This window comes from Hibiscus syriacus, unplaced genomic scaffold (genome assembly GCF_006381635.1).
Source record: "Hibiscus syriacus cultivar Baekdansim isolate YM2019G1 unplaced genomic scaffold, ASM638163v2 tig00111105_pilon, whole genome shotgun sequence".
Lineage (NCBI taxonomy): Eukaryota > Viridiplantae > Streptophyta > Magnoliopsida > Malvales > Malvaceae > Hibiscus > Hibiscus syriacus.
The window spans coordinates 593459-607878 of NW_024062987.1; the positions used below are offsets into that span (position 1 = coordinate 593459).

The window sequence follows — 14420 nt, forward strand, 5'->3', positions numbered from 1 at the left end:
ATACCCTCTTCTTTTCAAATTCGTTACCCACTCAGACACAGAGGATTGAGAGATGCACTCATAAAGCGATGCCGCATGAAAATAGTATATTATCTATAATATATAGAGAAATACATGTGAATATTTTTTAAAATATATTTAAAAAATAATATATATATATATATATATATATATATATATTAATTATTATCGAGAGTTATTATTTCATGCACAGATGATGATATTGGAAAACACTTCATATATATATATAAAGAATCTAACCGAATTCGAGCACCGCATATATTAGAAATATGAACATTTATTAAAATATTTTGAACATATATTACCTCGGATTCACTTTAATTTTTTTAAAAAAATATTTTTTATAATTAGTGTTTGGCAATGATCCTTATTATCGGTATTTTGATTACTATAAATAGGGATGTACATGGGACCCGAACCCGACGGATTTTGACCAAATCGGGTCATATTTTTTAAAAGAAATTTTGCATTCGAGTCAAGTTAGGTCAGGTTTTTTAAGGTTATGTTCGGATCATGTCGGATTCGAGTTTAAGGTGAAAAATACTCGATTTAACCCAAAAAATTATAATTTTACCTTATATATTTAAGGATAATTACAATAATATCCCATTTATATTACTTTCTTTCAATTAAATTTATATTTTTATTAAATAAAAATAATATTTTTAATAAATATATTATTTATGGTAGGATTGGGTAAGGTTCAAATTCTATCTCAAAAATAGGGTCAGATTCGAGTTGAATGAAAGGTGTATATTTTTTTTGTCGAATTTGGGTAGAATGGACGATTTATAATTTTCAAGTTGGGTCGAATATACCGAAAAATCCGATCCAACCGACTCATACCCATCCCTAACTAGAAACTATTTGAAACATATATTTACCTTCACCTCTTAGTTTTGTTTGATTAAATAGAGTAGTTGCCTCATCCCTTAAGAAAATCATTTCCTTTGATACAGGAAACAAAGGGGGAACTTTTTTTTTTTTGGGTTTAAAGTTTAGATATTTAGAACAAACACATCTAAGAATCTAGAAGATATCAAACAAAATTACAAACATCCTTGTCAGACACATGGAAAAAGGACCTACTTTTTTCACTCTCCCCATTTTGCCCTTCTCCTTTGTTTCTATTTACTTGTTATGTATTTAGATAAACCATTTAATAAAATATAATTATATGAAAAGAACACAATTACCCATAGTCTTATGCATATTAATTAATTCAAATTAAGTATGGTTTAGGTTTATGAGTTTTGGCAATAAATGTTGTTAGGCCTTACTTAAGATCGATTTAATGGTAATTACACTATATTATTTAAATACTAAATCAACCTGTCCTGTAAGGCCAAGTCGTATTAAAAACATTGCACTTTTCTAAATATTTTATTATTTGATTTTCTCTCTCTTTGCACTTTTTATCAGCTTATGTCATCGCATTTTCCATATGCACCCACCGATTTCTATCTCTTCACTCCCATAAACAAAACTCAGAGAAAAAATCTGGAAGGCGCAACAACAACAAAAATCAATCCATTTCCAATTCAATATTTAAGGTTGTTACCGATCACGTCCTCTCTTTTTTTTCCTTCTTGTTTTCAGTTGGGGCAGAATCTAATTCTCCTATTATTTTAGTTCTTAATTTGATTTTTCCCGGGGTTTTTTCTTTCTTTCTTTGACTTAATTTTGATCTTGTTTTGGGTTTTGGATTTACCCTTTCTTAGTATTTTTGGGTCTCTGGGTTTGTTTGTTTTTCCTCTGCTTTCCTTGTTTTGTTTACATGATTTTGTTTGATTATGGAGTTGAATTCTTTGGATTGAAGTTGCAATTTTTTTTCGATTTATGGAGTTGATTTTGTTTGTGTGGATATTTTGATTCCTTTATTAACATGTTTTTGAAATGAAATTTAACTTTGCATAGAATTCTATTCTTGGAACGCTTAATTCCCTGTTTTTTAATATTAAAAGAAAACGAAAGCTTTTTTGTTAATTTTTTCTTTATTTTGTTTCGACTGTTTTATTTGTCACCCTAAAGGTAGATGAACTATTTTTTGCATATTTACTTATCCTTTTGTTCACATTATTTTCTTGTTTTATGTTTGTTTCTGTGTGCTAAAAACTGTCCACTTTGTGCCTGTGATTATATTGAGAAATATAGACTTTACCCTTTTACTGTGCTGATCATGTGAACTCTTCCGTCATTATTGAATTTGATTCTGTGCTGTATCATTATTGTATGATAAAGTTTGAAGTAAATTCAGCTACCCCGTGTTGTCTGTTGTTCCAAGTTTCTTTAATGCTTAGCTAGCTTTTACATTAAACAAAAATGAATTTAATTCTCCTGTGACATTAATCTCCCTCTCCCCCTTATGGCAGCTATTGAAGTACAAGAAGAAATAGTGAGGGGGATCTTCTGTAAGCTACTTGTCTTAGTTGATATATTGTTGCTTATAAGATTGTAAATTGTGGAGGACACTTTTAGGTTTCTGTCAGTAGTAGTGTGATTGGAAACATGGGTTATGCTTGTGATTTCTGTGGAGATCAAAGGCCAGTGGTATATTGCCGGTCTGATGCTGCCTGTTTATGCATGTCGTGTGATAGAAATGTTCATTCTGCTAATGCGCTGTCCAGACGCCATTCAAGAACATTGTTATGTGAAAGATGCAATTCGCAACCTGCTTTTGTTAGATGTGCAGAGGAAAGGGTTTCACTCTGTCAGAACTGCGATTGGATAGGGCATGGTACCTCTACCTCAAACTCGACACATAGGAGACAAGCGGTCAATTGTTACTCTGGTTGCCCGTCATCTGCGGAACTTTCTTCCATTTGGCCGTTCTTTCAGCAATTTCCTTCAGCAGGTCAATCTTCATGTGAACAAAAACTAGGTCTAATGAGCATCAATGAGAACGTGGAGAGTACTTCCTGGGACCGTACAGAGAACAACGTTAGCCAGGATAATACTGGTATGGCTGTTGTTAATGAAACCTGTGGTGGGGATAAGGGAAGTGGTTCAGGTGGGTCTTCTTCAACCCCTGAACTCAAATTCGCACAACTTATGGATCAGCCATTTGGATCAAAAGATGCATCATTGTCCAAGGTAAATGAAGGATTTCGAATATTTATCATTAAAATTTTTAGATAAACTGTTCTTGAGGTACTTTCAAGCCCATGTTAGTTTATATTTGCAAATGTCCTCTCAAAACATATTAACAGCGAGTGTTCAGTGATACCTGCTCTTTCTGGCCAGAAAACCAGCTAGAAGTTCTAGTAACAACTTGCTCTTCAGATTAGTTCCTTATACAGAAAGGAACTATGGAAATATCTGTCACTTGTTTTTCTTGATTACATTTTATGTTGGAAATCGAAAGCGCTTACTTGAACTTAATTGGGTTTTTTGCATAAAAGTTAGGATGTCGATCTCTCAGTAAACCTCCCGTATACCGTGATCTTATCGGTCTCTTTAGGTATTTCCATTTCTTGGCCCAAAATCAACCTAACTTTTAGGTTTATAATGAATAGAGAACTACTTAGTTAGGCCTTGAATGTACTTATAAAAATGATAGGCCTGACCTTAATTATATAATTTAGAGGTACTTTATGCTTATTTTGCCACGGGTTCATAAATTTTAAACCCATTTTCTCTATGTGCTATATTTTTTTTTCGTTTGAGAGGGAAAAGGGGAAAGTTGGTTGAGATTATTGATGATAGATATCAAAATTTCATGTTGATCATAAGAAGAGTGATTAGAATAGCCTGTCCTTTATTAGTATTTCTAAAGAGCTTCAGAATTTGGTGTTTAAAGTTCACTTATTGAAAATCCTGCAGGATTCCTTTAATTATTAACATTTAGCAGAGATAATATGTTCCTTTTGGGGAACCTTTGCTAATTTTTACTTTAATAATATGCAGTCATGTTGCCCTCCAACAAGGTATCCTGGACTTTGTGAGGATGATCTCTATGATGACTTCAACATGGATGAAGTTGATCTGAATCTTGAAAAGTATGAAGAACTCTTTGGGATGACTCTCAATCATTCAGAACAACTTCTCGAGAATGGTGGAATTGCTAGCTTATTTGGGACAAAGGACATGCCCGCTGCTGATTCAGACTGTCAGGCAGCAGCAGTTGCCGAGGTTCTCTCATCTCTTTTGATCTTGCTTCGCAGAATCTGTATTATGTTTTTCTGATGATAGTATTGTCATGTTTTTAAATGCTATTCTTTTTTCTGATGTTTTTAAATAGTATTCCTATTTACGCATTATCAGTTTTAGTTGGTTGCCAATAGTGTAAATAACCTCGATGTATATTCATGACTGATTTACCAAAACAAAGTATTAAGGCACTACCCCTCCATGTGCTTGATCTTCATTTTTGTATAGGGAGTGACAATTCTTATGGTTGGTCCTAAATATTCTTCTCCAGGGCTCAGCTGTTGGAGTGGTCAATGCAATCCAGCCAGCATGCAGCAATGATGCATCTGCTGATTCCATGATGAGCAACAAAACTGATTCAATTCTGTATTTTACCGCTAGGCATGCCCATCCAACATTTTCTGGCCAAACTGGAGAGAGTACAGCAGGAGATTACCAAGATTGTGGGGCTTCCACTATGCTTCCCATGGGGGAGCCTCCTTGGTGTCCCCCAGGTGCTGAGAACTCCTTGTCAGCAAATAGAAGTGATGCTGTCTTGCGTTACAAGGAAAAGAAGAAGACGCGAATGTAAGTATATCCAAATAACCTCTATAGTTACTAGATTGGCAGTGAACATCTTGGTTTACTTGACTACTGAATTTGTGAGTTTGGTGCTTCTTACTTAACAAAATTCTGGAATTTTAATCTTCTTTCTTGTAAGCTCTTTTCTGGTTCTGAACATCTAGTTCTATGGAAATGGTAATAATTAATATGGTTACTCTTCCGGCCATTGGAGGAGTCCAGTAAGGATATGGCAAATTTGCCTGCCTTTGTTTATCAACACTCCATTTGGAAAATGAACATAAAAAATATACTTATACATAATCCCATCTTTCCAAGGAAATTGTATGTTTAACATTGTCCTTATTGCCTGATAGGTTCGAGAAACGAGTGAGATACGCATCTCGCAAAGCAAGGGCCGATGTGAGAAAGCGTGTGAAGGGACGGTTTGTCAAAGCTGGTGATGCCTATGATTATGATCCATTGAGCCCAACCAGAAGCTTTTGAGAGTACTATCTTTTAACCATACTTAAAAAAAGACCATGTTGGAAAAAAGTGGTTATTCTTACCCCAAAATGGTGAAACTGACTCTCATACCTTCATTTTTAACTATTGCAGGCTGTATGGTTGTGTACATAAGGCACCAGGTTTTTTTAATCCGAAGTTGGATTAGAAAATGACATGAATAAACTACCAAGGCCTGGTTCCTAGTTACGATAAAAGATTGATGGATCCTGGCATCATTTGCCGGGGACATGTTTGCCGCGAAGCTGCGTCCCACACCTGCTGTATTATGTTCGAGGAAGTTCACCTGCTCAGGTTCTTATTATAGTATACCTTCAACTGTTTTATGTGCTTCTGTAAACGCTGCTGCAGTCATGGCGTGTAATAAGAGGCCACCCTTCCGATGTGGAGTGGCAATCAAAAGCATGCAGCTGTAATTTTGTTTTTTTTTTGTATTTCTATGTATGTAGGTATGTATGTAGTATGTATGTATGTATGTACGTGGAGTTGAGAGAGTTTTAATGGCTACCAGTGAACAGTAGTTAGGTCAAAGAAAGAGACATGGAGTTGTAATATTGTTTCACTTGTGGTGGACGTGTATAGCACAGGATTAATCCTTGTATGCACTTGTGATGAAATTGTGTACCTTATGACAATTTTAGAATCAAGAAATTGGTGACACTCAATTCAAGGGTCCCCTCACCTCACCTCACATCCTTGTATTATTATTATCAGTATAATTTGTAAGGGAAATGGTTTGATGAAAATGGAAGTGCATTAGAAAATGACAAAGGCAGTGTGAGAGAATTGATGCCACTTGTCAATGGTGCAAGCAAGATGCGATGAAGGTTGATTGGGGGTTCCATCAGAGCTGGATATTTCTTAAAACTGGACAAATCTGGGACGTTGATCATAATGTAGCTTTCCACAAACACCCAACTTGCCAATTTGTTTAGCTGCTTAAAGATGGGAGCTGGTGGAAAGGTGCCTAGCCAGCCCTACTTGGTCACTGTGGAACATCTTTTTCCATACGCTTTAAATGCGATCCAGCTTGTTCAATACTTGGCAACTATAAAAATTTCTTACTGCATTTGATTTTAACAAGCTAAAATGGTGTGCAAGTGGCATCTCATATGAATTTTCATTGTGATTAATATCAACATTAAATCAAATGCAATGATAAAAATTAAGCATCAAAATTAAAATTAACGATCCATACTAAAATTTACATATCAAAATTAATATTAACATGATTCAAATAATCACAATTAATATCAAGTAAAATTAAGTATCAAATTATTAAGATTAATGATAACAAATAATATAAAATGATATGAAATTAATGGTAATAAAAAATGAATAAAATAAATTATTAGTAATATTTTTTTAAAATCAAAGAGTAAATTCGAAATTAATTAACAAAATAAAAAAAACAAATAATAGAAGTTTTAAAACCTAGAAGTGTAAAATCTAAACAGGGGAAGGGAGAGGGTTTGAATGCAATTTGACCATTTAAATTAAAACAAAATTATTGGGGTGGGTAGTGTATTTTAACCATTTATATTAAAACAAAATTATTGGGGTGGGTAGTGTATTTTAACCATTTATATTAAAACAGAAAGGTACTTTTGTCTAAAATATAAATAGGACAAACTATGGGGCTTTTTTTATGCAATTTAACCATTCGAGATAAAAAAAGAAATAGGAGGCGTTGGAATGTAATTTTACCATTAAAAATTAAAACTCAACCTCACCGTACAATTCAATGGAAACAGGGAGGCACCGGCGGACAGTCTGCACGGCTAATTCCTGGGTGGCCGACTACTGTACGACTGTTGGGTGATGGCAATCCGGGAGACACAAACCGTTGCGTTGTATTTATAATATAATATTTTCAACGAATTTTTTGATGTTAAGTCTCTTACAATAACTATTGTTTACGGTCATTTTGAATAAATTAATTAATTTAAATTAATTATTATTTAATTATAATTATATTAAAAGTAAAATTGAATTTTATTTAATGATTATTTTTTTTAAAACCCAAAACTTCTTTATATTTACACAATAATGACAAATTTGGTTGTAGTGTATTTCGATACGTTGTTTTAATGATAAGTTATGATATGCAACGTACGCTTTAGACTATTTCATTCGATCATATATTTTTCATAGCTACTAATATCTAATTTATTTATTTTATTAATCTAGAATGATTATAAGTGATAGTATCGATCTTAAGAACCAATTATTTAACAATAAAAGTTTAAATATATTATAGTTATCGGTACTCCAACCTAAAAACTCTAAAAATAATAATTATTTCTTAACCACTAAAATAACTTACTTTTTTTCTTAATACAATATGAATGAATTAATCAAAATTAAATATTATAGGAAATCATCGACAATCTTAAGATTTAAAATCTAGACCTATAAAAAATAATATTTCTTGTCAGACTAATAAAAGAAGAGAAAATAACCTCATTGACCAAAAATGTCTTATAATATACGATTTTAACCAATTTTTTTGGATTTGCCAAAATAATCAACTAAATCGCAATGCGATTGATAATTCGCAACGCGATCTCCGGTATCGCAAATCAGTTTCCAGATTCGCAACGCGAACTTCGACTATCGCAATGCGAACTTGGACTATCGCAATGTGAATATGTAAATCGCAATGCGATAGTCGAAAGAAACAAATGCAATACCACCAGTCGTTGCGATTTTGGACTATAACGCATTGTAAATCGCAACGCGATTCGTCAAAGTTCGCGTTGTGATGCGAATTTAAATCGCAATGCGAACTTCGCTATCGTAATGCGAACTTGGACTATCGCAAAGCGAACTTCGACTATCGCATTGCGATTTACATATTCACATTGCGATAGTCCAAGTTCGCATTGCGATAGTCCAAGTTCGAATTGCGATAGTCGAAGTTCGCGTTGCGAATCTGAAAACTGATTTACGATACCAGAGATCGCGTTACGAATTATCGATCGCATTGCGATTTAATTGGTCATTTTGACAAATCCAAAAAAAAAATGATTAAAATCATATATTATAAGACATTTTTAGTCAATTAGGTTATTTTCTCATAAAAAAATTGATATTTACTTTGAAAAATTATTTAAATTAAACAACGGTGGACATGTCTAGCTCTACAACAGCCTAATCTGATGTAACGTAAAAATTGAGGTTGACACGAAAAGAAGACAGATTGATGATATAAAGTAACCACGATAAAGAAGTCGCAAAACCCGGAATCCTAACCCCAGTTTGTTCCAGAGTTAGGGTGTGGGGTTTGCTATATAAGGCGAAAAAGGATCTCCCAGCAGCCATTGCCAGGCCTTCATGAAGCTTACATGTTTCTTTTCGGTTAAAGTCCCCGGTTTTCTTCTCTCTGTCTCATCGGTACCATTTTAAGAAAAGTTTCTGTTTACTTCTTTGTACCTTTGCTGACCACTTTTGTGTAAGTTTTTTTTGCATAAAGGAAAAATGGATTCCACCCCTTTCTATAATGAAAGCCAATTTAACTTTATGGGTTTCTTTTCATGTAATGGATGGATGTGTTAGATCTCATATCATCTTGTTGATGCATTTTTTATGTGGTTTAATTAATTGGATTTTCCAATTGGAAATATTGTACTTTCCCATTTTTTGTTAGAACTTTGATCCGATTACCTGTTTTCAGCATGTTTATTACCATCAAGGTTTTGGTGTGGCTAGATCTTGGCGGTGGAAGCAAGCTTAAGAACAAGGTGGTTTGTTTAGCATTGATCTTTTGTGGGGGATGTTATTAGCTTGATAGTATTGAACGCTCTAAATTCAATTATTGAGTTCCTTTCATTTGAAATCACAGTTGACCATTTGCTTTCCAGATGTTTCATCTTACTATTTCTTTGAGCTTTTACTTTATGGAGTATAGTTGTGTGTCTTAACTCTTGTATTTAAATGCCTATCCTGTTCTTGGCCAGTGAGGCCAGTAACAAGATGCCATTTTTAACCCATCCTTATGAATGCTGGAGTAATTATTTATTTTCAGTTATATCAAAAATAAGAAATCTTGGGTGTTTTTTCAAGTGGCATCACTTTACAGATTGAATACTGGTTCTCTTGCAGGTTAGTCTTGAAGGTGTCCTCTCTGCTTTCAAGGTAATTTTCAAAATCATTTATGGTGATCTTCCTCTTTTAGAATGGTGTTTTTGTCTTGCTCAATGATTTGTTTGTCTTTGAGGTTATCTACATGTGAGTTCTGGAATTATATATTTCATGGTTTACCTTTTTGGTTTGCATAATTCGATAACTTTTGCATTGATTACTATCTTTTTATGGTATTCTAATATATGTTTTATGTTTCCCAGGTCATATATATCAACAAAAGAGTTTCATCATTTACATCTCTTATTTATTAGTTTCCTTGGCTACTGACTAAAATTATTTGTGCTAAACTAAACCTTGAACATCTCAAATTGCACATCTTTTTCTATTCTGGATCCCACATAAAAATCCTTGCTTGATACAAAACATGGGTCTCTCAAGTCTCCCAACTCCATCAGAAGGAGTGCTATGCATACTCTTAGTAAACACAGCTTTATCCATATCTATAGTTAAAGGCATAATTCAATCGATCCTTCACATTGTCGGTATTCATCTCTCGTCATCCTCGGATTCTGCTGAAATTCCCTCAGAGCCTTTTGAGTTCCACCTTAATACTCCTGACGGTTACGTTGAGGAGTTCCGGAGTAGGACCCCGGCAATTCGGTTTGATGCCTTGTGTAACTGCAAGCAGCCACAGCATGACTGTTCGGTTTGCCTGACTCAGTTCGAGCCAAAATCGGAGATTAACCACTTGTCCTGCGGACATCTCTTTCACAAGAAGTGCTTGGAAAAGTGGTTGAATTATTGGAATGTCACATGCCCTCTTTGCAGAACTCCTCTGCTGCCTGAAGAGGAGGCTTCCTGCTTTTAGTGAGAGAATATTACTAGGCATGCTGACTTGAGGAAGTTTCGTTGTACAGCATATTTATTGTACGGTATATAAATTACTGTTATCATAGTAGGTTTCATGTTTAGGCTAGAGTTATCGGTACCCGCAAGTTTACCTTGATGTGGTGATGTTGTGTTACTGAATCAATGCTCATTTTGGAGTGTTTCTGATGTTACATGCAGTCTCACTTCTTTCTTGTTCATCTATTATTCATGGGGATTTTGTTTTCTTTATTGCCTCACTTTTGGTGCAATGAGAGAGATTGAAAAGTGAACCAAGATCAGTTGGCAGGACCTGCCTTGTTTATGATCTTAGCTGTTATAGTATAATATGTTGATGTTAGGTTTACCATGTTTTTATGGTTATATATGTCTTATATCTTAGAGCATGCTTTAGGTTTGTATGGGGTTGTAGATGATGAGATTTGAATCGAATCTCAAACATGTTGGATGTCATTATTCAAAGTGAAAATATGAGCAACGAGCTCAGTTGAACTTATTTCATTTTTTTTGGATAGTCTGGAGGTAATTATGAAATAGTATATGTTCAAAAAATTTCTTAGCCTATCAACAACGCACAAACACCCTATGTACGTAATTGCTTGAACCGGAGTTTCTCTGGAGTATACCTTTCCATTTTAGCACTTCTGATAAGGAAGTAAAAGGAAATTGAAATGCTTCCATTCTCAATGACGACAGTTTAAATCACTGTTGTGTAAAATGAGTAAAAAATATCTTCCAAAGTGTACTAGTGTATATATTGAGAAAGTTCTCCAACATCATATGCACAACAATAACAGCCAAACAAATACAATGCACCTCTCTCTCTCTGCTTGTACTACGAAGCATGAACTTCTGGTTGTCTCTATATTCAACAGATGGCTTGTCAAAACATCTGTTTCCAACTCTCATGGGCACCACCTGCAGTTTTGGCATTAACTGGTGTTTTTAATTTTCATGACAAAAGACATTTGAACAAGATTCATGTCAGGTTAACATCAAGATGGTGTCTAGACATTGGAATCATGACAGAAAAGCAAATCTCCATTGGATGTAGTTTTGACCATTGCACCTGAGTTTTTACATGCACTCAAACCACACCAAGAGGTCGAAGAGGAATACAAAATTGTTTGGCTAACTTTAAGGCACCACCAAAATAAATGTTTTTATGTGGTCCCTAATCTTTGATGATCATTCATGCATTTTCTTTGCTAAGTTTTCAATTTTGTTCCCCATGGTATCAAAATCTAAAAAGATTTCTTTTTTGATATATTTGTGGGATTCACTAAAATACTGCTTGATGATCAAATTTATTAATTTCGGGGCTGTGGCTCTGGCACACGTCAGTTTAAAAGGCAAATTCTACTACAAGACAAGACAACAATATAAGGCAGCACCGTAGTAGAACAATTGACTGCTTGCTAAAGGAGGTTAAAGACGTCGTTGGAATCCGTCTTAGGAGAACTAATATTAATAGACTTGATTGTATTAACTTAAAGCTTTGTAATGCTTGGGGTATAGGCTAGCCGATCATTTTGTATAGGCTGTTTGTTTTGATGTTAATTGATTGATTGGTTGTATCTTAACTTTGTTTGGGTAATAAAATCAGAATTATCCAAAAAAATATATATATAAGGCAGCAGATCAAAGATAGTTACTATAATAACCTCAAAATAATGTCGTGTAACATTGATAGCCAAAATTCAATTACAAGTAGAGAGTTGAAAAAATGCCACTCAATGACAAAAACCACCAGGCAAGACAATAGCTAAAAATGTGGAGGGATGTGTTACCTAAATGTTGCAACAGTGTCGGACCTCATGTTTTGGGAATTAATTGGCTGCAGTATTGCAGGTGTTAACTCCATTTTTGCAATCATTGGTGAGATCATTGAAAGTTTCAATCTGCTTCTTGCCTCTCACGAAAACTTCCGTATCAATGGAAGCCCTCGTGTAACCATCAAATTCAACTGGAATTCCACTGTTTAGTTCTTTTGTCTCGGAATACCACTCACTGTTCTCATTCCAAAGATCCTGATAATCACTAAGGAAATGGTGGAAAATTTATCTTTCAAAGGATCAAAGAAAGATATGTCAGGTTCATTTGTTGCAATATACAGACTCCTCCCATCTTCGATCTTATCCTGCAAAGTTGAGATAAGGGCATCCAGTGAGGTATCTTGTGCAAGATTAGGCCACATTTCCCTGTTCATCGCTTTCTCACCTCTCTCGATATGAACAGTCATAATCCCAGTTCAACCTTGATGAAATTGCCGACACTATTTCCATCAACCTTCTCCATTTCCATTCCAGAAGCCATGGCCTTCGAAACCTTCTCACAGATTCCGTCTCTCCTTCGCAAACCCTGTACCAGTAATTATCTGGCTCCACAGGTCCAAACCTTCTCACAATCAAGGAGTCTCTCACCTCAGAAAGTCTCATTGGTGTCACCCTAAAATCCTCGACAAGATAAAGACTCAATCCATCTTGTCTTTGCCATTTGTTCCAATCTTCCCAAAACTGCCGCTGATCCAACACTGATGTTGTCTCCTTCAGATGCTCGAAATCGAAGTAAAACCTGAAGTCCTTCCCTTCCTCGTCATGATTCGACAATGTGTAAACTGAAGACAAACAAATTGTCAAATCCACAACCAGAGTGCGATTCAGATACTGTGCTTCACCCAATGCACACAAGAAACTCCACAGGTAATGGTCCATGTTCTTGCACCTATCTCCCCCTCCCACATAAATCAAGTACTTAGCACCACTGAATGTATTTTCAGATTCTACCACTGGAAGCGAATCGTTTACTGCTTTCCCAAAAAGGAAAAGACACACCACCTTGCTCCTGCCCGCTAGGTGCTTCTTAAACCCAGACTTTTGATTCTTATGCTTCTTCCTTGCATTCACACCTGAATGATAATCCCCAATCCTGACCACGCTGAGCTTACAATTCTTCAACCTTTTAACAACAAAGCGCCTATAATCCTTATAAAAAGCACTTGTCTTCTCTTCCTTAGGCCTAAATTGCCATGCCATGTCACAAGTATTCTCCTTGGGGCCAGGAGTCGGTTTCCCAAACCGATAAAAGTGGATATCCTTACAACGGTCAATCGGCACTTTCATCATCAAATGGATGACTTCAGGGTTCTTACAATCAATTGGTCCGATCGAATCAGACTCACATCGCGACAAGCTAATTTCATCCGTACTCACATCCTTGGTTTCTATACATCCGTCACATTGATAAAAGTGGAAAATGCAGTCTGGTTGGCAGCCGCAAAATCCTCTCCGGTTCTAACAACCGTGTTATCCGACTGAAATGTGGCATTTGATGTGGAAGTGAGGAAAATTGTGATCTTTGTTGAAGGATGGAAAAAAGGGTCCCATGGTTCAGAAGTAGCAGCTATTATGGTGAAAACTAGTACGCCTATTACAAATATAGTGAAACAAAGATTGGCAATCGCATGTAAAGCGTTTTGCACTAGATTCTCTGGCCTAAAGATTGCAGTTCTTGATGGCCCAGAACGACCCAACATTTTCTTATGAACTAAATCTACTTATTAAGGTCACAAAAGAAGTACCCAGATCACTTAAAATGCAAGATTCAGTTAAAAGATTAACGCTTTGCAGATCAGGGTTGGTCGACCATCAAACTTAAAGTGCAGCAAGTGATATGTGAAATTGACTTACCTTTTTGAAGATGAAGATGAAGATGATTAGATGAAGCTAAATCAAAAGAGAAAATCAATAGACATTGATAACCCAAATATTCCCCTCTCAGTCTTTCAACAGAGTGTGAGCTGGGGTTTACTAAGATTTTATCTCAATTTCAGTGACCATAACGGTATGTACTGCTTAGAACTTGGCGCGCAATGCTCATATTGATATTGATTATTACACGTGGATTTGTAAGGTTACGTGGAAGGGTAAGATTTGAGGGCAGGTGATGTTGTTGGTTAGTTTGTACTAATTTTATTTTAGATGAGAATTAAAGGTGGTATTTCTACTAGCAACTAATTGATCTGATGAGATGATAAAAAGTTAAAAGAGTTCGAATCATGATTATTGAGAATGAAACAAATTGAGTTAAGAAGATTATTCCATATTAAATCTCTATAATACTCAATTTAAATTAATCGATTAATAGATCGAATACTATAGTTATAAAAATTGGATATTTCTTTGCAATTTTGCATTAAACAAATAATTTAC

General features: G+C 35.1%; 2 protein-coding genes and 1 pseudogene across 3 annotated transcripts; 2 read left to right on the forward strand and 1 right to left on the reverse strand.

Moving 5' to 3' along the window:
- Window positions 1-2398: 2398 nt before the first annotated feature.
- On the forward strand, window positions 2399-5814 carry LOC120153803 (zinc finger protein CONSTANS-LIKE 9-like). The gene is made up of 5 exons (XM_039165676.1): window positions 2399-3114; window positions 3928-4152; window positions 4442-4737; window positions 5088-5219; window positions 5329-5814. Exons 1-4 carry the CDS (start codon window positions 2530-2532, stop codon window positions 5215-5217), a joined length of 1236 nt encoding a protein of 411 aa, XP_039021607.1. The 5' UTR covers window positions 2399-2529; the 3' UTR covers window positions 5218-5219; window positions 5329-5814.
- Window positions 5815-8549: 2735 nt separating this feature from the next.
- LOC120153826 (probable E3 ubiquitin-protein ligase XERICO) lies at window positions 8550-10442 on the forward strand. Of its 2 annotated transcripts, none has more exons than XM_039165696.1 (4): window positions 8550-8689; window positions 8912-8978; window positions 9340-9372; window positions 9582-10442. In XM_039165696.1, exon 4 carries the CDS (start codon window positions 9746-9748, stop codon window positions 10187-10189), a length of 444 nt encoding a protein of 147 aa, XP_039021627.1. In that variant the 5' UTR covers window positions 8550-8689; window positions 8912-8978; window positions 9340-9372; window positions 9582-9745; the 3' UTR covers window positions 10190-10442. The 2 variants fall into 2 exon arrangements, with proteins under 2 accessions (XP_039021627.1, XP_039021628.1); XM_039165697.1 differs by having other exon boundaries at window positions 8569-8631.
- A 1406-nt stretch (window positions 10443-11848) lies between these two features.
- LOC120154008 lies at window positions 11849-13882 on the reverse strand (annotated as a pseudogene).
- Window positions 13883-14420: the final 538 nt, after the last annotated feature.

Bases quoted from the DNA above. Each gene is read 5' to 3' on its own strand.
- LOC120153803 (XM_039165676.1), top strand. From the start codon at position 2,530: ATGGGTTATGCTTGTGATTTCTGTGGAGATCAAAGGCCAGTGGTATAT. The intron at 4,153-4,441 runs GTTCTCTCATCT...ATTCTTCTCCAG, and splicing joins AGGCAGCAGCAGTTGCCGAG to GGCTCAGCTGTTGGAGTGGT. The intron at 4,738-5,087 runs GTAAGTATATCC...ATTGCCTGATAG, and splicing joins GAAAAGAAGAAGACGCGAAT to GTTCGAGAAACGAGTGAGAT.
- LOC120153826 (XM_039165696.1), top strand. From the start codon at position 9,746: ATGGGTCTCTCAAGTCTCCCAACTCCATCAGAAGGAGTGCTATGCATA.